Source organism: Salvelinus fontinalis, chromosome 30, assembly GCF_029448725.1.
Source record: "Salvelinus fontinalis isolate EN_2023a chromosome 30, ASM2944872v1, whole genome shotgun sequence".
NCBI classification, from domain to species: domain Eukaryota; kingdom Metazoa; phylum Chordata; class Actinopteri; order Salmoniformes; family Salmonidae; genus Salvelinus; species Salvelinus fontinalis.
In genome coordinates this window covers 32322023-32342124 of record NC_074694.1, presented here as the reverse complement: position 1 = coordinate 32342124, position 20102 = coordinate 32322023, and the positions used below count along the sequence as shown (strand labels likewise).

At 43.1% G+C, this 20102-nt stretch overlaps 1 protein-coding gene across 1 annotated transcript in view; it reads left to right on the top strand.

Annotated features, from left to right (window-relative positions):
• spata20 (spermatogenesis associated 20) overlaps positions 1-20102 on the top strand; it is a 62466-nt gene that overhangs the window by 15965 nt on the left and 26399 nt on the right. Inside the window, exons 12-14 of the mRNA XM_055890509.1 lie at positions 13714-13922; positions 16680-16879; positions 17548-17628. Of these exons, the coding sequence (XP_055746484.1) occupies positions 13714-13922; positions 16680-16879; positions 17548-17628 (490 nt within the window). The remainder of the gene's footprint in view (positions 1-13713; positions 13923-16679; positions 16880-17547; positions 17629-20102) is intronic.

Genomic DNA, 20102 nt, shown 5'->3' with positions numbered 1-20102 from the left:
TATGCACGTCAGCTTTGACATTGGTTTTGCACATCGGCGTTAAACTAGACATGTTCACAGATATATCGTGCATCCCTAAACAGGATAGATAATAAACAGTAGCAGCAGCTAATGTGATGAGCCAAAAGAGTTAATGCAAAAAGGTTCAATGCAGATAGTTCGGATATCTTATTGGTTAACTATTTAACTAACTATTTAGCAGTCTTATGGCTTGGGGGTAGAAGATGTTCAGGGTCCTGCTGGTTCCAGATTTGGTGCATTGGTACAGCATGCCATGCGGTAGCAGAGAGAACAGTATATGACTTGGGTGGCTGGAGTCTTTGACAATTTTTAGGACCTTCCTCTGACACCACCTGGTATAGAGGTCCTGGATGGCAGGGAGCTCAGCCCCCAGTGATGTACGGGGTTGTAGGCACTACCCTCTGTTCCGCCTTGCGGTTGGATGGAAAGCAGTTTCCTGTAGTCCACAATCTGCTCCTTTGTCTTGCTGACGTTGATACACTTATTAATGAAGCCTGATGTGGTAAACATATTTCAGTCTGTGCTAGCGAAACAGTCCTGTAGCTTGTCATGGAAGTGGATATTGTATTATGTCCTTGATAATGTCCTTGGTTTATCCAAGTGTTGTGGTTGTTTCTGCCCCAGATGCCATGAGTGAGCGAATGTGTTCACAAACTGTGTAGGGCCCTATGAAATCCGTTTTTATTTCTATTTATGTTGTTTTGCCTGATTCTGTTTTTTCCCAAATTCTGTTTTCTCAGTTTAGTTTTTTTCAGGTTTTCGATCTCTAAAACACACTTTTTAAATAGAAAAACAAGTAAATTGGATGTTCAAGTCCACAACAATGTTTGAACCACATCAGGAGACTCCTTTTGAGGTCTGGGAAAAATCTAAGAAATGTTGGTTTTGGAGTGCGATTACCCTTTAATTCAAGTGTGCACTAGAGCCCTGCATGGACATGAATTTAAAGCCTGAGCCCCACCCATGCCCGGAAGGTTCATGGCCCTACCCTACCCAAGCTCGATTGCTTCTGCCAAATTTAAGGCCTGGCCCAACCCGACCTCAGAAATAACTTCTTTAGTAAAAACATTAGCTGCTCCTCTCTGTGTGTCACCCGCTCCTGGCTCGCAGCTCGCTCATGGAGTCTGTAAGTATCCATAGCAATGGCTCCGATTAGGCTGCTCTGCTAAATGAAGAGGCACGAGAGAGCAGTTAGCTGTTAGCTACTTTTCGTTACTCAGACATAACTCAAGGAACATTATTTTCTGTGAATTAATCTCTCCTGCCTTATATTTGACGAGGTTGAAGCACTTATGTCTGAGTCAGATACGACTGTACTGCGCAGCAGAGAATGGCTCGGCTTCAAAATGTTAGTGATCAATTTAGTGATACCTGAGCCCTGCCCGTACCCTAGTTATTGATGGAAAAACAGGCCCTACCCAGCCCTAACCTAATTTGCTGTTGGCTTTTCAGAAAGTTGCAGGGAATCACTAATCCGAATCACTAGGGAATCCGAATCACTAATGCATTTCGTTCATGTCATATGATAAACTTGGGCAAATTAATAACTTTTCTAATAAGTTCAATACATTTAGTTAATTTCCTACTAATTTCAATACATTTTCTAATATTGTTTAATTCCCTTTTAATGTCTGGATTCTGTGTTTCCTTCTGTGTTCTCCGCAACGCAGATTTTATAGGGCCCTAAATGTGGAAATGCCACTGAATCTGCAGAAAACCACGGCAGGAACCCCCACACGTGCGTGAACACATGCATACACACTCACTGGCCTGGTTCCAGTGGGCCCGTCTCATTCGTACTAGTCATTAGGGGTGTAACGATTCACCGATACGGTCCCCGGCTCAAATGTTTAAGATATTAGTGCATATGTCCACGGGACCCCAAACCTATCCAAATGTAGCATACATTGGTCAGGAAATCGATTTCAAACGTTACGAATCGCCTGGTTCGTCATTTTTTTTGTTGCTGCTCAAATTACTTGCTACTTTCCGTAAATATCTCATATTTTGTGACTTCACATTTTGCTTGCCGAACAACCCCAGGCAATATCAGTAGCCTAGTCAAACTGCGGGCTGTGTGCAGCTTTGCGCCCTGACCAACGAGAGGTAGGCCTACTTCTGATCTGGTACATCTGTGTGTCACCTTCAGCATTTAAATGTTTTGTGAAATTGCTTGCGCAATATTAGGCTTTATTAGTTGAGTGACAACCAATGTAATTTGCTAGGTTATTTTTATCATATACCAAACATCCCGCCGGAGACACGACTCTCATCAGGGTGAACATGCTGATCGGGACTTAGCCTACATTCGATTTTTATAAACATTTTTGGGTTGTTTAGCTTGAAACAATCAGTGTATATGGTCATTTTTACATATACAGGGTCAAGTTGATAATTTCGTAACGAGGACAGCAATCAGTTTCGCTACCCCTACTGCATGGTCGAAGCTGGAGAAGAAGAGAAGCTCACTCCCCTAGTCAGTCAACTTCCAAATGGTCTATACCATTCGATTATGAGACGGGGGTGAAATCCAAAATTGTGCTATATATTCATTGGCTATGTCATAGCAAATGTTCAAAGATAAATATTGATACATTACTAGCTCTAACACTTTTAATCTGCAAAAATGACTAATTAGTGAGTGATGATGATTTCAGATCAAAAGTGTGGGGGGGTCAATGTTAGCTCCCCCCCACACACACTTTTGATCTGAAATGGTCATACCAGTGAGCTGGTAGATGCCCAGTTTCCCTTATGGCTCAGACATATACATCATTTTACACACACACAAACAGACACACTCACACACAGACACACAGAGAAAAGTCAGCTCAGACAGATCCAGCTCAGAGATGCCCAACTCATGAGCTCCATCACTAGCAGAATTTAGTTAAGAATGGAAAATGAATGTGTTTGTTCAACAAATGTTAGTGCATCGAATCGTATCACATCGAACCCGAATCGCATCGATTCGTTCCTCTAATCCAGGCCTGGGCATTTACTTTCCATGGAGGGCCACGTTAGAATATATTTTTGCCATCGTGGGCCAGAATCATATTACAGGTTTGTACATCAGGTGTATGACTGTGTTGACAGATGTATCTACTGTAAATCACATCAAGCTTTGCTACTTACTTTACTTTTTTAACATGCACAGAAATAAACCACATCCATGTTCTCCTTATGGTAGGTATTTTCATTATTAAACATGCATTGAACTACACGGAGGAAAAGTAGACTGTGCATTCAGCACCACAGACAGAACTCCTGTTAACGGGTTGCACAAAAACAAGGAGAGAGCTCAACATTACATTTAAACTACTCAATCAGTGTGAAGAGTGTTAGTGGAATGTGATTCACATTTAACAAACAAAAAAACGTTTTTTTCCTTCACATTTTCAAACAGTCCATTTATATTTTCCAACAGGGCTATACATTTGGGTAGTTTTTTTTCTTCTCTCGCCTGAGGAGGCTTGTTTCACTGCCAAAAATAAAATTAAACCATCTAGTGAACAGCGAAATAACAATGTCAAATACAGGTAGTCAAATAATTCATATCCAATCAAATTAACCGTTCTCTCGCGGAAATTCCACTAACGGTCCGCATGTAGCCAAAAGTAGCTGCTGCTCATGTTGGTATCTGTACGGATGGCACAAAAGCCATGACAGGGAGACATAGTGGAGTGGTAACGCACGTGCAAGAAGTTGCTCATGACGCCACTTGGGTACACTGCAGCATCCACCGAGAGCTCTTGCTGCCAAGGGAATGCCTGACAGCTTGAAAGATATTTTGGACACTACAGTGAAAATGGTTAACTTAGTTAAAGCAAGGCCCCTGAACTCTCGTGTATTTTCTGCACTATGCAATGATATGGGCAGCGACCATGTAACGCATTTACAACATACAGAAAGAAGTGCACTGGTTATCAAGGGGCAAAGATTTGACAATTTTTTAAAATTGAGACGAACTTAAAGTTTTCTTTACTGACCATAATTTTCACTTGTCTGACCTCTTGCATGATGACGAGTTTCTCACACGACTGGCCTACAGTGCCTTGCAAAAGTATTCATCCCCCTTGCCGTTTTTCCTATTTTTTTGCATTTTAACCTAATCATTTAAAATGTATTTTTATTTGGATTTCATGTAATGGACATACACAACATAGTTCAAATTAGTGAAGTGAAATTAATTTTTTTAAACTGGAAAAACTGAAAAGTGGTGCGCGCATATGTATTCACCCCCTCTGCTATGAAGCCCCTAAATAAGATCTGGTGAAACCAATTACCTTCAGAAGTCACATAATTAGTTAAATAAATTCCACCTGTGTGCAATCTAAGTGTCACATGATCTCAGTATATATACACACCTGTTCTGAAAGGGCCCAGAGTCTGCAACACCACTAAGCAAGGGGCACCACCAAGGAAGCGGCACCATAAAGATCAAGGAGCTCTCCAAATAGGTCAGGGACAAAGTTGTGGAGAAGTACAGATCAGGGTTGGGTTATAAAAAAATATCAGAAACTTTGAACATCCCACAGAGCACCATTTAAATCCATTGTTAAAAAATGGAAAGAATATGGCACCACAGCAAACCTGCCAAGAGAGGGCCGCCCACCAAACTCACAGACCAGGCAAGGAGGGCATTAATCAGAGGCAACAAAGAGACCGCAGATAACCCTGAAGGAGCTACAAAGCACAACAGCGGAGATTGGAGTATCTGTCTATAGGACCACTTTAAGCCGTACACTCCACAGAGCTGGGCTTTACGGAGGAGTGGACAGAAAAAAGCCATTGCTTAAAGAAAAAATTAGCAAACACGTTTGGTGTTCGCCAAAAGGCATGTGGGAGACTCGCCAAACATTTGGAAGAAGGTTTTCTGGTCAGATGAGACTAAATTTGAGCTTTTTGGCCATCAAGGAAAATGCTATGTCTGGCTCAAACCCAACACCTCTCATCACCCCGAGAACACCATCCCTAAAGTGACCATCCCTAAAGTGAAGCATGGTGGTGGCAGCATCATGCTGTGGGGATGTTTTCATTGGCAGGGACTGGAAAACTGGTCAAAATTGAAAGAATGATGGATGGCACTAAATACAGGGACATCCTTGAGGGAAACCTGTTTCAGTCTTCCAGAGATTTGAGACAGGGATGGAGATTCACCTTCCAGCAGAACAATGACCCTAAGCATACTGCTAAAGCAACACTCGAGTGGTTTAAGGGGAAACATTTAAATGTCTTGTAATGGCCTAGTCAAAGCCCAGACCTCAATCCAATTGAGAATCTGTGGTATGACTTAAATATTGCTGTACACCAGCGGAACCCATCCAACTTGAAGGAGCTGGAACAGTTTTGCAAAAATCCCAGTGGCTAGATGTGCCAAGCTTATAGAGACATACCCCAAGAGACTTGCAGCAAAAGGTGGCTCTACAAAGTATTGACTTTGAGGGGGGTGAATAGTTATGCACCCTCAAGTTTTCCGTTTTTTGTGTGTTATTTCTTGTTTGTTTCACAATAAAAAATATTTTGCATCTTCAAACTAGTAGGCATGTTGTGTAAATCAAATGATACAAACCCCCCAAAAATCTGTTTTAATTTCAGGTTGTAAGGCAACAAAATAGGAAAAATGCCAAGGGGGTGAATACTTTCGCAAGCCACTGTATCTGGGTGATGTTTTTTCTTGCCTGAATGATCTGAATCGAAGATTACAGGGACTCTCCGAAACTTTATTCAATGTGCGGTAAGTTGGAGCTCTTCTCTGTCTGCGTTAACCTCTCTAGGGGGTGTGGGACGCTACCGTCCCACCTGGCCAACATCCGGTGAAATTGCAGAGCGCGAAATTCAAAAACAGAAATACTCATAATAAAAATTCATAAAACATACAAGTGTTATACATCGGCTTAAAGATTAACTTCTTGTTAATCCAACCGCGGTGTCAGATTTCAAAAAGGCTTTACGGCGAAAGCATACCATGCGATTATCTGAGGACAGCACCCAGCACACAAAACATTACATACAGTTACCAGCCAAGTAGATTAGTCAGAAATAGCAATAAAATTAATCACTTACCTTTGATGATCTTCGTATGGTTGCACTCACAAGACTCCCAGTTACACAATAAATGTTTGTTTTGTCGATAAAGTCCCTCTTTATATCCAAAAAACGTTTTGTTGGCGCGTTTTGTTCAGTAATCCAATGGCTCAAAGGCAGTCACAACAGGCAGACGAAAAATCCAAAATACTATCAGTAAAGTTCGTAGAAACATGTCAAACGATGTTTAGAATCAATTTTCAGGTTGTTTTTAGTCATAATAATCTATAATATTTCAACCGGACAATAGCTTCGTCAATATAAAAGAATAACAAGAAAGGCTCGCTCTCGGTCGAGCGCAGAAAACAGCTCTGGGGACTTCCTACTATCCACTGACTCAAAGTGGTCTTACTCCCTCATTTTTTCAGAATATAAGCCTGAAACAATTTCTAAAGACTGTTGACATCTAGTGGAAGCCATAGGAACTGCAATCTAGGTCCTAACTGTTGACATACTGTATAGGCAGGCAAGAGAAAGCACCCACATCAAAAATATCCCACTTCCTGGATGGATTTTACTCAGGTTTTTGCCTGCCATATCAGTTCTGTTATACTCACAGACATTATTTTAACAGTTTTGGAAACTTCAGACTGTTTTCTATCCAATACTACCATGTTTACCTCAGACCCCTTGTGAGACCATATGCTGACACATGCACATTTGTGGCCTGCTGGAGGTCATTTTGCAGGCCGCTGGCAATGCCCCTCCTTGCACAAAGGCGGAGGTAGCGGTCCTGCTGCTGGGTTGTTGCCCTCCTACGGCCTCCTCCACGTCTCCTGATGTACTGGCCTGTCTCCTGGTAGCGCCTGCATGCTCTGGACACTACGCTGACAGACACAGCAAACCTTTTTGCCACAGTTCGCATTGATGTGCCATCCTGGATGAACTGCACTACCTGAGCCACTTGTGTGGGTTGTAGACTCCGTCTCATGCTACCACTAGAGTGAGAGCACCGCCAGCATTCAAAAGTGACCAAAACATCAGCCAGGAAGCATAGGAACTGAGAAGTGGTCTGTGGTCACCACCTGCAGAATCACATCTGTTTTGGGGGGTGTCTTGCTAATTGCCTATAATTTCCACCTTTTGTCTATTCCATTTGCACAACAGCATGTGAAATTTATTGTCAATCAGTGTTGCTTCCTAAGTGGACAGTTTGATTTCACAGAAGTGTGATTGACTTGGAGTTACATTGTGTTGTTTAAGTGTTCCCTTTATTTTTTTGAGCAGTGTACATATCCTAGCTTCTGGGCCTGAGTAACAGGCAGTTTACTTGGGCATGCTTTTCATCCAAAGGTGTAAACAGTGCCCCCTACCCTAGTGAGGTTAACACGGACAACACAATCATTGTATGATTTTTTTGTGTGCAAATGAACTCAAGCTTACGGACATTGTCAAATGTGATATAGCAAAGCACCTGAGTGAGTTGGGTGCGCAATTACGCAGGTACTTTCCCAAATCGGATGACACAAACAACTGGATTCATTATCCCTTTCATGCCCTGCCTCCAGTCCACTTACCGATATCTGAACAAGAGAGCCTCATCAAAATTGCAGCAAGCGGTTCTGTGAAATTTGAATTTAATCAGAAGCCACTGGCAGATTTCTGGTACGTGCTGATCACGCTGTTAAGAAACTGATGCCCTTTGCAACCACATACCTATGTGAGAGTGGATTCTCGGCCCTCACTAGCATGAACTTAACAGGCACAGACTGTGTGTGGAAAATGATTTAAGACTGAGAATCTCTCCAGTACAGCCCAACATTGCAGAGTTATGTGTATCCTTTCAAGCACACCCTTCTTATTAAACTATGGTGAGTTATTCACAATTTTCGATGAACAAATAAGGTTTTATATGTAAGATGGTTAAATAAAGAGCAAAATTATTGAATATTATTATATTATTATTTGTGCCCTGGTCCTATAAAAGCTCTGTCACTTCCCACGAGCCGGGTTGTGACAACAACTCACACTCATTCTTATGTTTAATAAATGTATCGTATAGTGTGTGTGTGTGTGTGGCAGGCTTACAATGGCAAAAGAAAACAGCATTTGAGAGTGCATTGGCCCTGGTGCTAGAGGGGGTACGCAGCTGGAGATTGAATGTTTGAAGGGGTATGGGACTATAACAAGTTCGCGAACCACTGGACTAGAGCGGTGAAGTCAGGTATAGTTTCTGACATCACTATGCACAGGATTGCTGAGAGGTTAGAGTCAGTAAGAGATGATCTGTGCCTTGACTTGTTATATTTCATCACTGAAAATGTCTGTTCACATATGTAGGTTGACCCAAACAGTACAAACATCTTCTGAGCATGACTCCTAATCTTTGGAAAGTTTTGTTCATCGAGAGATGCATAGAGCCTCGTCAGTGACATTGTTTTGAATAGTTCTCCAATCACTGCATCAGACTGAAGATCGATAAGCTCAGGTTGCAGGTCAGTGGGAGCGTTATCCACATTGAAGGTGAAAGGAGAGGAAACCAACAGCATGTCATTTTCCAACACTTTGAAATCCTCAAAACGACGAGAAAACTCACCGTTCAAAGCACGCAGCAGCGATGTATACTTCTCCCGCTGGTCATCTGATAGGGAACAGACTAGTAGTGTTGGAAGGTGGATGTATACTTCTCCCACTGGTCATCTGATAGGGAACAGACTAGTAGTGTCGGAAGGTGGGTGAGATTGTTGGCTTCTACTTGGCGGGTCAGGAGGAGTAATTTTCCCTTTAAGGCTTTGACAAGGCTGTACATCTGATGTGCAAAAAGGCCCTTCCCTTGTAGTTTGGAATTCAGTCAATTCACGAGGGCCCTGATGTCCACGGTGAAGGTAAAATGAGCCAACCATTTTTTATCTTGCACTTGAGGGAAATCCACATTTTCTTTTCATTTGCAAAAATTCAGCAATACCTGACTTCAGGTCCCACATCCTTTTAAGCACCTTCCCCAAACTCAGCCATCTCACGTTTGTGTGGTAGGGGAGATCTGCATGACCCGATTGTCTCTTCCAACAGTGAAACAAATTGCCTGTGGTTTAAAGATTTTGCTCTTATGAAGTTTACCACTTTAGGGACTGTATCCACAACATGGCTTATTTTCAGAACACATTTACAGAGCACCTCCTGATGAATAATGCAATGCAGGGTTTAGCTCAGCTATTTGATCTTGTATCCTTTTCAAATGGCCAATGTTTTTTCCTGTCAAGTTTGGGGACCCATCAGTGGTCACACTAGATAACTTTTCAAAACTCAGTCACATCTTTGCCACACACTTATTAACCTCCTCCAATAAATCTTTCCCTGTGATTGTGCTCTTCATTGACTGCACTGAAGCAAGCTCCTCTGTAATTTCAAAGTCTGGGGTTATGCCTCGTAAGAATATCAACAACTGTGCCATGTCACGTGCATCACTGCTCTCATCCAGGGCCAAGGAGAAATAGGTGAAACCCTTTACCTTGTCTTTCAACTGTTGTTCCATATTTTCTGCGATGTCCTCAACACGCCGTGTCACTGTTCGTCTTGACAGGGAAACATTTTCAAACATCTCTTTCTTGTCGGGGCAAAGTATTGCTGCGGAGTGAATTAAACATTCTCTCAGCTTCTCTGCATGCTTTGTCTGGAAGTGTCGGGACAGTGACGCTCTCGTTGCACACTAAGAACACAGCTTTCCCTGATACCTCAATAAAGAAATATTTTGATGTCCACTATTGCTGGAACACCCTACATTCATTGTCTATTTTCCTTTTCTTTGAAATCTTTGAAAAACTCATTTTTGCGCAATTTCTAGCTGTCAGTCACTGTTTGTCCTCGTGCAGTTGTTATTTATACGTGCCTTCAAAATAAATGTCCCACAAGCGGTGGGAGTTAAATCATTACACAAAGGCGAGTATTCATAGGGCTTTTTAATTTGAATAACAAATACGTTTTGAAAACTTTACTATCGCAAATTCTTTATGTGATCTGAACATGATTCCGTGGGCCATATTGAATCAGGTCGCATACAGCCCCCGGGCCGGCCTTTGAACATAATCAAACCGAATCGTTTCAAACTAAAATGTATCGTTCCAGTATCATATCGGAGCCCATGTATCGAATCGTCTTGACAGGGAAAGATGCACGTCCCCACTAGTCATATTCCCATGCCATCCGCAGGTAGCAAGTTGTAGAATGTTTACCCAGGAGAATGCTTATCTGGGCCTTTTCTCTCTCCGAGAATAGGCTGGGCCTAGCTATATCTCTTGACATGCCAAGCACACACAGGACAAACTAAATTGTCTGAAGGGATGGCTAGGACGGTATAGAATTGGGTAATAGACCTAGAGGTGTTGTGGTGCTGTACTGCCTCAGTATGATGCAGTTGTTACTAGGGAGAGAACTTGCCCGGAGGAATACTGTGGTTTAGAACAAGTTTTGAGAGAGGAATTTGTGCAACACGGGTTAAGCTTTGCTCCTCCTATCATGCACCCCTAACATTGTATATTTTTGGTCGAGCCCTGCAAAAACACAAGCTGATTCAACTAATCAATGACTCTTTTCCTCTCTCCCGCTCTCTTTCTCCCACAATTCTCTCCTTTTCAGTTATTATTGAACCCAAATCCTCAAAAAATACTGGAATGCCATCAAAGTTAACATCCCACCCCAAACTCTATTTAATGAGTCAGATGGGAAATGCATCATCAGAGAGCTTTTCTCCCTTGTTCTATGTTTGAATTGTCTGCTACTAGGACTGCACAATGACTGTCAGTGACCTAGAGAAGGGTCTCTTTTGAGAACAGTAGACGCATTAAAGTAAATTCTCAGTTTGAAATCATAAAAGAGTGTGTGGGGGCCTCCCACGTGGCGCAGCGGTCTAAGGCACTGCATCGCAGGGCTTGAGGCGTCATTACAGACCCGGGTTCGATCCCAGGCTGTGTCACAGCCGGCCGTGACAGGGAGACCCATGAGGCGACACACAATTGGCCCAGCGTCGTTCGTGTTCGGGGATGGTTTGGCCGGCTGGGATTTCCTTGTCCCATCTAGCTCTAGCGATTCCTTGTGGCGGGGCGGACGCCTGCAACTGACTTCGATCGCCAGCTGGACGGTGTTTCCTCTGTCACATTGTTGTGGCTGGCTTCCTGGTTAAGCGAGCAGTGTGTCAAGAAAGGTCATGTTTTGGAGGACTCATGGCTCTCGACCTTCGCCTCTCCCGAGTCCGTAGGGGAGTTGCAGTGATGGGACAAGACTGTAACTATCAATTGAGGAGAAAAGGGGGTAAAAAGTTTTCAAATAAATAGGAGTATGTGTGTTCAAGTGAACCAAATACATACTCAGGGTCGTGTGTGTGCGTGTGTGTGTGTGTGTGTGTGTGTGTGTGTGTGTGTGTGTGTGTGTGTGTGTGTGTGTGTGTGTGTGTGTGTGTGTGTGTGTGTGTGTGTGTGTGTGTGTGTGTGTGTGTGTGTGTGTGTGTGTGTGTGTGTGTGTGTGTGTGTGTGTGAAGGCCTCTTCAGACTCTGAAAGGTTTTCCATCTAATTGACTGGAGCTAGATGACGTGGGTTTCCAAACAGTTTTTCTTGCTGACACAGGGGTGAGAGCAGAGACCCCCCTCCACCTTTCTCCACATCACCCGTCTCCTTTTTCATTAATCCCTCTCTCGCTCTCTCTCACCCCATTAATTTCACCATCTCTCCATCGCCTCTTCCTCTATCTACCTTACCTTCACACTTGGAGTAGATGACAGTCTGTTACTTGTGCATCCCAAATGGCTCTGGTCAAAAGTAGGTCACTACATAGAAAATAGGGTGCCATTTGGTATGTAGCTGTGAGTCTCCTAACAGTTCCTCTCACCCCTCTCCTCAGCCTGGGAAGTCCTGTTAGGTGAAGTGTTGGCTGACCCATGGAAAGATGGATATGCCTTCTCCATCGCCCACCTCACCCCGCCACCGTCCCCAGACACAGGGCTAGCTGCCCTCATGTCACCGTTTGTCCCCCACACTCACCTTGTCGGGGTGTCACCCTACGAGACAGGCTGGGAACCTAGGGGACACAGGGGCTGTGGGAGGAAGGTACTGGGGAGGTACTGGGGGTACGTGGTAGAGGGCAGGTGGGGGTGTTGGGGAGGGACTTACAGGAGCCTAGGAAATATAGTTCTGGAAGGGGGGTATAGTTTATATGAAGAGTTACTGTGGGTACTGGGGTTGAAATACAAGATGGTAAAATGTCTTCTTTTTGACTCACATAGACATTTGTTATACAGTTTATAAACAGTGTTTCCATACAACTAGTAGTTGATTTATCGATAATTTCTTGATTCATCAATCAATCCTTGATTCATACAGTGCATTCAGAAAGTATTCAGACCCCTTCACATTTTTCATATTTTGTTACGTTGCAACCTTATTATACAAATGATTTTTAAATGATTTTTCCTCAACAATCTACACACAATACCCCATAATGACAAAGCAAAAACAGGTTTTTAGAAATGTTTGCACGTTTATAAAAATGTTAAAAATGGAAATATCACATTTACATAAATATTCAGACCCTTTTCTCAGTACTTTGTTGAAGCACTTTTGGCAGCGATTACAGCCTCAAGTCTTCTTGGGTATGATGCTATAAGCTTGGCACACCTGTATTTGGGGAGTTTTTCCAATTCTTCTCTGCAGATCCTCTCAAGCTCTGTCAGGTTGGATGGGAGCGTTGCTGCGCAGCTATTTTCAGGTCTCTCCAACAGGGTCGTTGTCCTATTGGAAGGTGAACCTTTGCCCCAGTCTGAGGTCCTGAGTGTACTGGAGCAGGTTTTCATCAATGATCTCTCTGTACTTTGTTCAGTTCATCTCCCTCGATCCTGACTAGAATCCTAGTCCCTGCTGCTGAAATGCATCCGCACAGCATGATGCTGCCGCCACCATGCTTCACTATAGGGAGGGTGTCTGGTTTCCTCCAGACATGACGTTTGGCATTCAGGCCAAAGAGTTCAATCTTGTTTTCATCAGACCAGAGAATCTTGTTTTTGAGTCCTTTAGGTGCCTTTTGGCAAACTCCAAACGGCTGTCATGTGCCTTTTACTGAGGAGTGGCTTCCATCTGGCCACTCTACCATAAAGGCCTGATTGGTGAAGTGCAGAGATGGTTGTCCTTCTGGAAAGTTCTCCCATCCCTACAAGGGAACTCTTGAGCTCTGTCTGAGTGACCATTGTCACCTCCCTGACCAAGGCCCTTCTCCCCCGATTGCTCAGTTTAGAGAGTCTTGGTTTAGAGAGTCTTGGTGGCTCCAAACTTCTTCCATTTAAGAATGATGGAGGCCAACTTATATAGACAGGTGTGTGTGCCTTTCCACATCTTGTCCAGTCATTTGATTTTGACCACAGGTGGACTCCATTCAAGTTATAGAAACAGGATGCACCTGAACTCAATTTCGAGTCTCATAGCAAAAGGTCTGAATACTTATGTAAATGATGTATTTCAGTAAAAAAAAAAATATATACATTTGCAAAAAATTCTGTTATCGTGTGTAGATTGATGAGGAAAAATATGAATTTAATCCATTTTAGAATAAGGCTGCAACGTAACAAAATTTGGAAAAAGTCTAGGAGTCTGAATCCTTTCCGTATCTCTCCTTTTGTCTCTCAGCGCGTCACCCATTGCTGGTTTCCTGGACGACTATGCTTATGTTATCTGTGGTCTGCTGGACCTGTACGAGGCCACGCTGCAGCCAGAGTGGCTCCGCTGGGGGGAGGAGCTACAGGACCGACAGGACCTCCTCTTCTGGGACGCAGAGGGAGGGGGCTACTACTGCAGTGACCCCACAGATCCCACCGTACTGCTACGACTCAAACAGGGTGAGTTTCTTTCTCAATAATGTTGTGTAGAAAAGTAATGAAGAATGGCTCTTCGATATCACTTTAACTATAATTTATCAATACCCACTCAATATGTCATGTTTGCCAGGAGATGTTTTACTGTCCTGGAGAAGAAAATAAATGTTTGTAAGAGCACCAGGTCTTATGTTCTAAATGGCACAGCTCCAATCTCCAGTAATTGTACACACACACACACACAACTTTATTTTCGTAACATTTATGGACTTTAAAAAATAAAATACATTTTTATTTTTATTTTTAGTATTTCTTTGGGGGGGGTTAATTTTTAGCCTTTTTTTACCTCCCCAATTTCGTGATATTCAATTGGTAGTTAGTCTTGTCCCATCGCTGCAACTCCCGTACGGACTCGGGAGAGGCGAAGGTCGAGAGCCATGCGTCCACCGAAACACGACCCTGCCAAACCGCACTGTTTCTTGACACACTTCTCTTTTAACCCGGAAGCCAGCCGCACCAATGTGTCAGAGGAAACACCGTACAACTGGCGACGGAAGTCAACGTGCATGCGCCCGCCCCGCAACAAGAGGTTGCTAGAGTGTGATGGGACAAGGACATCCCAGCTGGCCAAACCTAATAGCATTTGAACAAATTCATGACATGAAAAGTCCTGACTTTTCAAAACAATTCTGGTTTTCCTACCTTGTCAGGACATTCGGGTGAATTGTTAGGACATTGAGGTACTGATACGGTAGGAAAACAAGTGTACATGCAGACAGACAGACAGACAGGCAGACAATAGCACAAACACTAGCACAAACAAACACACCACCTTTCTCATACCAAGGTAGAGAAAAAAGTAAAATAGAAAGATAAAAAAGCAAAAAAGATGAAATTATTTTTGTTTTAGCCTGTTGACAGATTAAAACTGACTCTTGTTTGCCTGTGTGCAACTCCACATTTGTATGCGTGTGTGTCGTGTGTGTTGGTGCGTGCATGCGCGTGTGTGTGTGTGTGTGTGTGTGTGTGTGTGTGATTAGACCAGACGTGCGAGGCCTTTTCTCATCTCTGAGGATTGACGGGACCATTATGTTGCTCGCAATGTGTTGAATTCAGCTCCATTAGTGATGCTACACCTGTGTGTGTGTGTGTGTGTGTGTGTGTGTGTGTGTGTGTGTGTGTGTGTGTGTGTGTGTGTGTGTGTTTTTCTGTCACAGGAAGATGGATTGCCCTACAGTCCAGTGCCACTGTGTATTTTACATTCCGACCCAAAGCTGTGTGTGTCTCACCCCGTTCCACCACTCTTTGCTATGTGTGTGTGTGTGTTTCATCTCAATCCACCGTTCCGTGTGTGTATGATTTCTGCCATGGGGCTCAGGGTGAGGAGAGATATGAAAAACTATTTAGTGAACCTTATGTGGTTATGCATGACTGTGTGTGCATAGGCCTCCTGCCTTGGGGATCACAGTATGAAATTAAATGTATAAAATGATTTAGTGGACTATAGCCTCTCGTGTGTGTGTGTTTGTCAGAAGCCATCTCCTATCTGTCTGTCTGAATCAAAAGCGGATGGCTTGTGTCAGTCATCACCATTACCCATCATCCCCCCCCACACACACAGACAGACATTCACACACACTCATGTGTTGGTAGACTGCTGAGAGTTAGCTGTGTAGCGTGAGGTCAGAGGTCATGCGAATTAAGGCTGGGAATTGCAAGGGACCTCATGATACGATATTATCACGAAACTTAGGTGCCGGTACATTTACATTTACATTTACATTTAAGTCATTTAGCAGACGCTCTTATCCAGAGCGACTTACAAATTGGTGCATTCACCTTATGACATCCAGTGGAGCAGCCACTTTACAATAGTGCATCTAAATCTTTTAAGGGGGGGGGGGGGGGGGTCAGAAGAATTGCTTTATCCTATCCTAGGTATTCCTTGAAGAGGTGGGGTTTCAGGTGTCTCCGGAAGGTGGTGATTGACTCCGCTGTCCTGGCGTCGTGAGGGAGTTTGTTCCACCATTGGGGTGCCAGAGCAGCGAACAGTTTTGACTGGGCTGAGCGGGAACTGTACTTCCTCAGTGGTAGGGAGGCGAGCAGGCCAGAGGTGGATGAACGCAGTGCCCTACGATATGTATTGGGTACGATATGTATTGGGATTCTATACTGTGATTTTATTGCGATTCGATGTTTCTAAAGGAGCCATCAGAAAACGAGTTTTGATCAGTCATGGAAATAAAAGTGCTGAAAACATTGGCTCCATATTTAAAAAGAAGCTAGAAAACAAGCTGGTGCTGGTACAGCAAAAATGATAATGCAATATTGTTGATACGATGTATCATAAAAAAATATTATCCTGATATGTAACTATCAAATTATTATTTTTTATCCCCGCCCATCACTAATGAGAAGAGCAGCGCTGTGATCTCATTGGCCACCAAAAGGAGATAAACACCAATCACTTAACAGGACTGAGTCATGAGGTCACCTGTCAGTCATTTCATGTCAACACACACGTAACATCTGACACACATTGATGCATATACATACGCACGCACACATACAGGCACACTACAGGCATAATCAGAACAAATGTTTTCCCCTGCAAACGTATGTAGATTAGCTTTTTCTCTTACTGCAGGAGTCACTTGTCAAAGGTATTTCATTTGAAAAAGTTGAAGTTGGCTCTGAGTCTGAATACAAAACAGTACACACTTTTTGATCTTTCACTAACATATGAAATTAGTGTCTTTTATGTCTCTCTGTTTCTCTCAGACCAGGATGGTGCAGAGCCCAGTGGTAACTCTGTGTCTGCCTTGAACCTACTGCGTCTGTCCCACTACACTGGTCGTAAGGACTGGTCACAGCGGTCACAACAGCTACTGGCTGCCTTTTCTGACCGGCTGACCAGAGTCCCCATAGCCCTGCCAGAGATGGTCAGGGGACTGATGGCTAACCACTACACACTCAAACAGGTAACACAAATTGTACGGTCCACACAGACACACACGCGAACTCAAAGTTGCATAGTTTGGAGTGGAACAAACTAAACTTTTATCATACGGCTGGATATTTGTGCTAAAAAAGGAGTTGAAAAAACATTTAGAGAGAAAGAAAAAAGGCAAGAACATTGGAAGTGTTCTGTCCATCATATTTCACCTGCGGAGGAGAAGTCACCGAGGGGGCGGAGATAACAAGCTGTGTGTGTGTGTGTGTGTGTATAAGTCAGATAGGGGGCGGATGATAACAAGCTGTGTGTGTGTGTGTGTGTGTATAAGTCAGATAGGGGGCGGATGATAACAAGCTAGGGATCAGATAAGGTTAGCTGAGTCCAGAACACACCTTCTCCTCCCTCGTTACTGCTACAACCACCACTCTGACCTCTAGCTCTACCTCTCTGGATCCTTCTCTCTTTTTCTCTCTCTCTCTTTTTCTCTTTCTCTCTCTAATCCTCTCTGTTCTATACCTCTATTGCTCGGTCGCTCAGTCTTTCTCTGTCTTAGTATATTTTCTTCATCATTCATTAATTCCTTCTCCCTTTAATCTTCTTTCACTCCTCTCTCTCCTCTCACTCTCTCTCTCTCTCTCCTCTCTCTCCCCTCTCTCCCCTCTCTCTCTCTCTCTTCCCTTCCTCCCTCTCTAGATAGTAATCTGTGGCCAGAGGGATGCACCGGACACCTCCAGTCTGCTAGCAACAGTCAACTCTCTGTTCCTTCCACACAAGGTAAGAAATAAGGGCTCAATCCATTATTAGGCCATTTTTTGCAGCAATCCACCAGTACAGTACATCCTGACCAACCTCTCTTAATTAGTTATTACTAGTTAGTTGTTACTTATTATAAACCGAGACGTTCAAGCCCTGGATGCTGATTGGCTGAAAGCTGTGGTATATCAGACAATATACCATGGGTATGACACAAAATAGCTTGTTTACTGTTCTAATTGCGGTGGTAACCTGTTTATAATAGTAATAAGGCACCTTGGGGTTTTGTGGTATATGGACTGTATCCAAGCACTCCACGTTGTGCATAGGAAAAGCCCTTAGCTGTGGTATATTTGCCATATACCACACCCCCTTGGGCTTTATTGCTTATTTAAATTATTTCTAAGTTATTTTGGAGTGACACATCCTCTTGTCCTTAAGTTTGTCTCATAATGAGTGTTACAGCAATCATACCAAAAGGTCAGGTTGTCAAATTCATCTCTCTCACACACACACACACACACACACACACACACACACACACACACACACACACACACACACACACACACACACACACACACACACACACACACACACACACACACACACACACACACACACACACACACACACACACACACACACACACATCAGGGCTGGTTGTGACAGTGCCTGGGGTGTTGGCTAACCTCGTGTTGTTTAAATGTCAGGCACAGTGGCCTCGCTGTATCGCGAGTGATTATTAAGGCCTACATGAATCCTAATGAAACTACTGATTTAGAGACTGACCGATAGTGGTTTTTCACATCCGATACCAATTTTTGGAGGTCAAATGGGGAAGAAAATAAAGGGCCTCATTGCCAAAATCCAGAAGTATCCCTTTAATGTATCAATTGCCCGTTACATAGCCTTATCATTTATATCCAGTGCTTGACTTGGGCAGGAGGTCACCGGAGCTGAGTAGCCTACCAGCACCTCAACTTTTCTACTGAGCTCATGTTCCTCATATAGAATATTAGTTCAAAGGTATTGTGGAGCTCTTGCACATATAAACAGTAGCCTACCAGTCCCCAAAATGAATAGGCTACCAGCACCTATTTCAGTCCTAGCTCCTAACTTTATTAATTTCATGTCATTAGGAGTTTTATCAATTTCTTTGTTGTCTTTTCTTTTGTTTGCATGTGAGCATGTCGGGTTTCTCTGTCCTGTCAATGCTGAGGTGATCACGCAACCTCAGCACGGATATAGAATAAGGCTCATTTGGGGATGTTTGATAGCTGAGTATTTCTTGTTGTCTTAACACACCACCACCAATGAGCCAATTTTTTAGCCTGCCTCTTAGAACCACAGTCCTGCTCAGCGGCGGCAATCAGAAATGTTTCACTGGGGGTAGCTGGGAGGTAACTTGGCCATTGCGTAGGGGTAGAGGGATGCAATACCACAGGACCCGTGGGCTCCGACAGATCATTGCGGCACAGTCTGCATTTTTCATTTTTCATGGCTACAAACCCAGACACTTAATGAATGAAAATATTTGTGTGAAGTAAGCGTATAAAGTCCTATATACAACTTAGCAAAACATTGATTTATTATATATGTATGTAGCCTACCCTACTATGTGAGAGAGATGCATGGAACAATTCCAATGCCTATAATGGAAAATAGAGAAATGTTTCATCTCCTTTCTTTGCCCGGCAAAAATTTGGCCTTAGGTCTGTATAAACACATTACATGTAATTTCTAGCCTATTACATTTTATATGACTGGAAACATCAGCAGAATCTTTTTAATACTACAGAAAATACAGGGTATAGCCTACCACTGACAGTCCACGTACTGCCACTGACAGGTCTGTGGGTTTGTTGTGTGAATGAATAGATTAATGAGTTTCTCTCTGCCTGTTTTTTTGCAATGCAGCAATGTATCCATTTAGCCAGTGTGATCACATCACACCATAGCTACACGTCGCTCTCACCATTCAAACTTCCACGACAGTTCATTGCCAACAGTGTGGCCTATTTTATATCTGTTCAGCAAGCAAGTGGATCGATCGACGCTTCGCTCCTCGAATAGTTCTAGGTTTCAAACTACAGTACCAGCCAAAAGTTTGGACACAACTATTCATTCAACGGTTTTTCTTTATTTTTACTATTTTCTGCATTGTAGAAATAATAGTGAACAGATAAAATATGAAATAACACATTTGGAATCATGTAGTAACCAAAAAAGTGTTAAACAAATCAAAATATATTTTATATTCTTCAAAGTAGCCACCCTTTGCCTTGATGACAGCTTTGCACACTCTTGGCATTCTCTCAACCAGCTTCATGAGGTAGTCACCTGGAATGCATTTCAATTAACAGGTGGGCCATGTTAATTTGTGGAATTTCTTTCCTCAATGCGTTTGAACCAATCTGTTGTGTTGTGACATGGTAGGGGTGCTATACGGAAGATAGCCCTATTTGATAAAATACCAAGTCCACATTATGGCA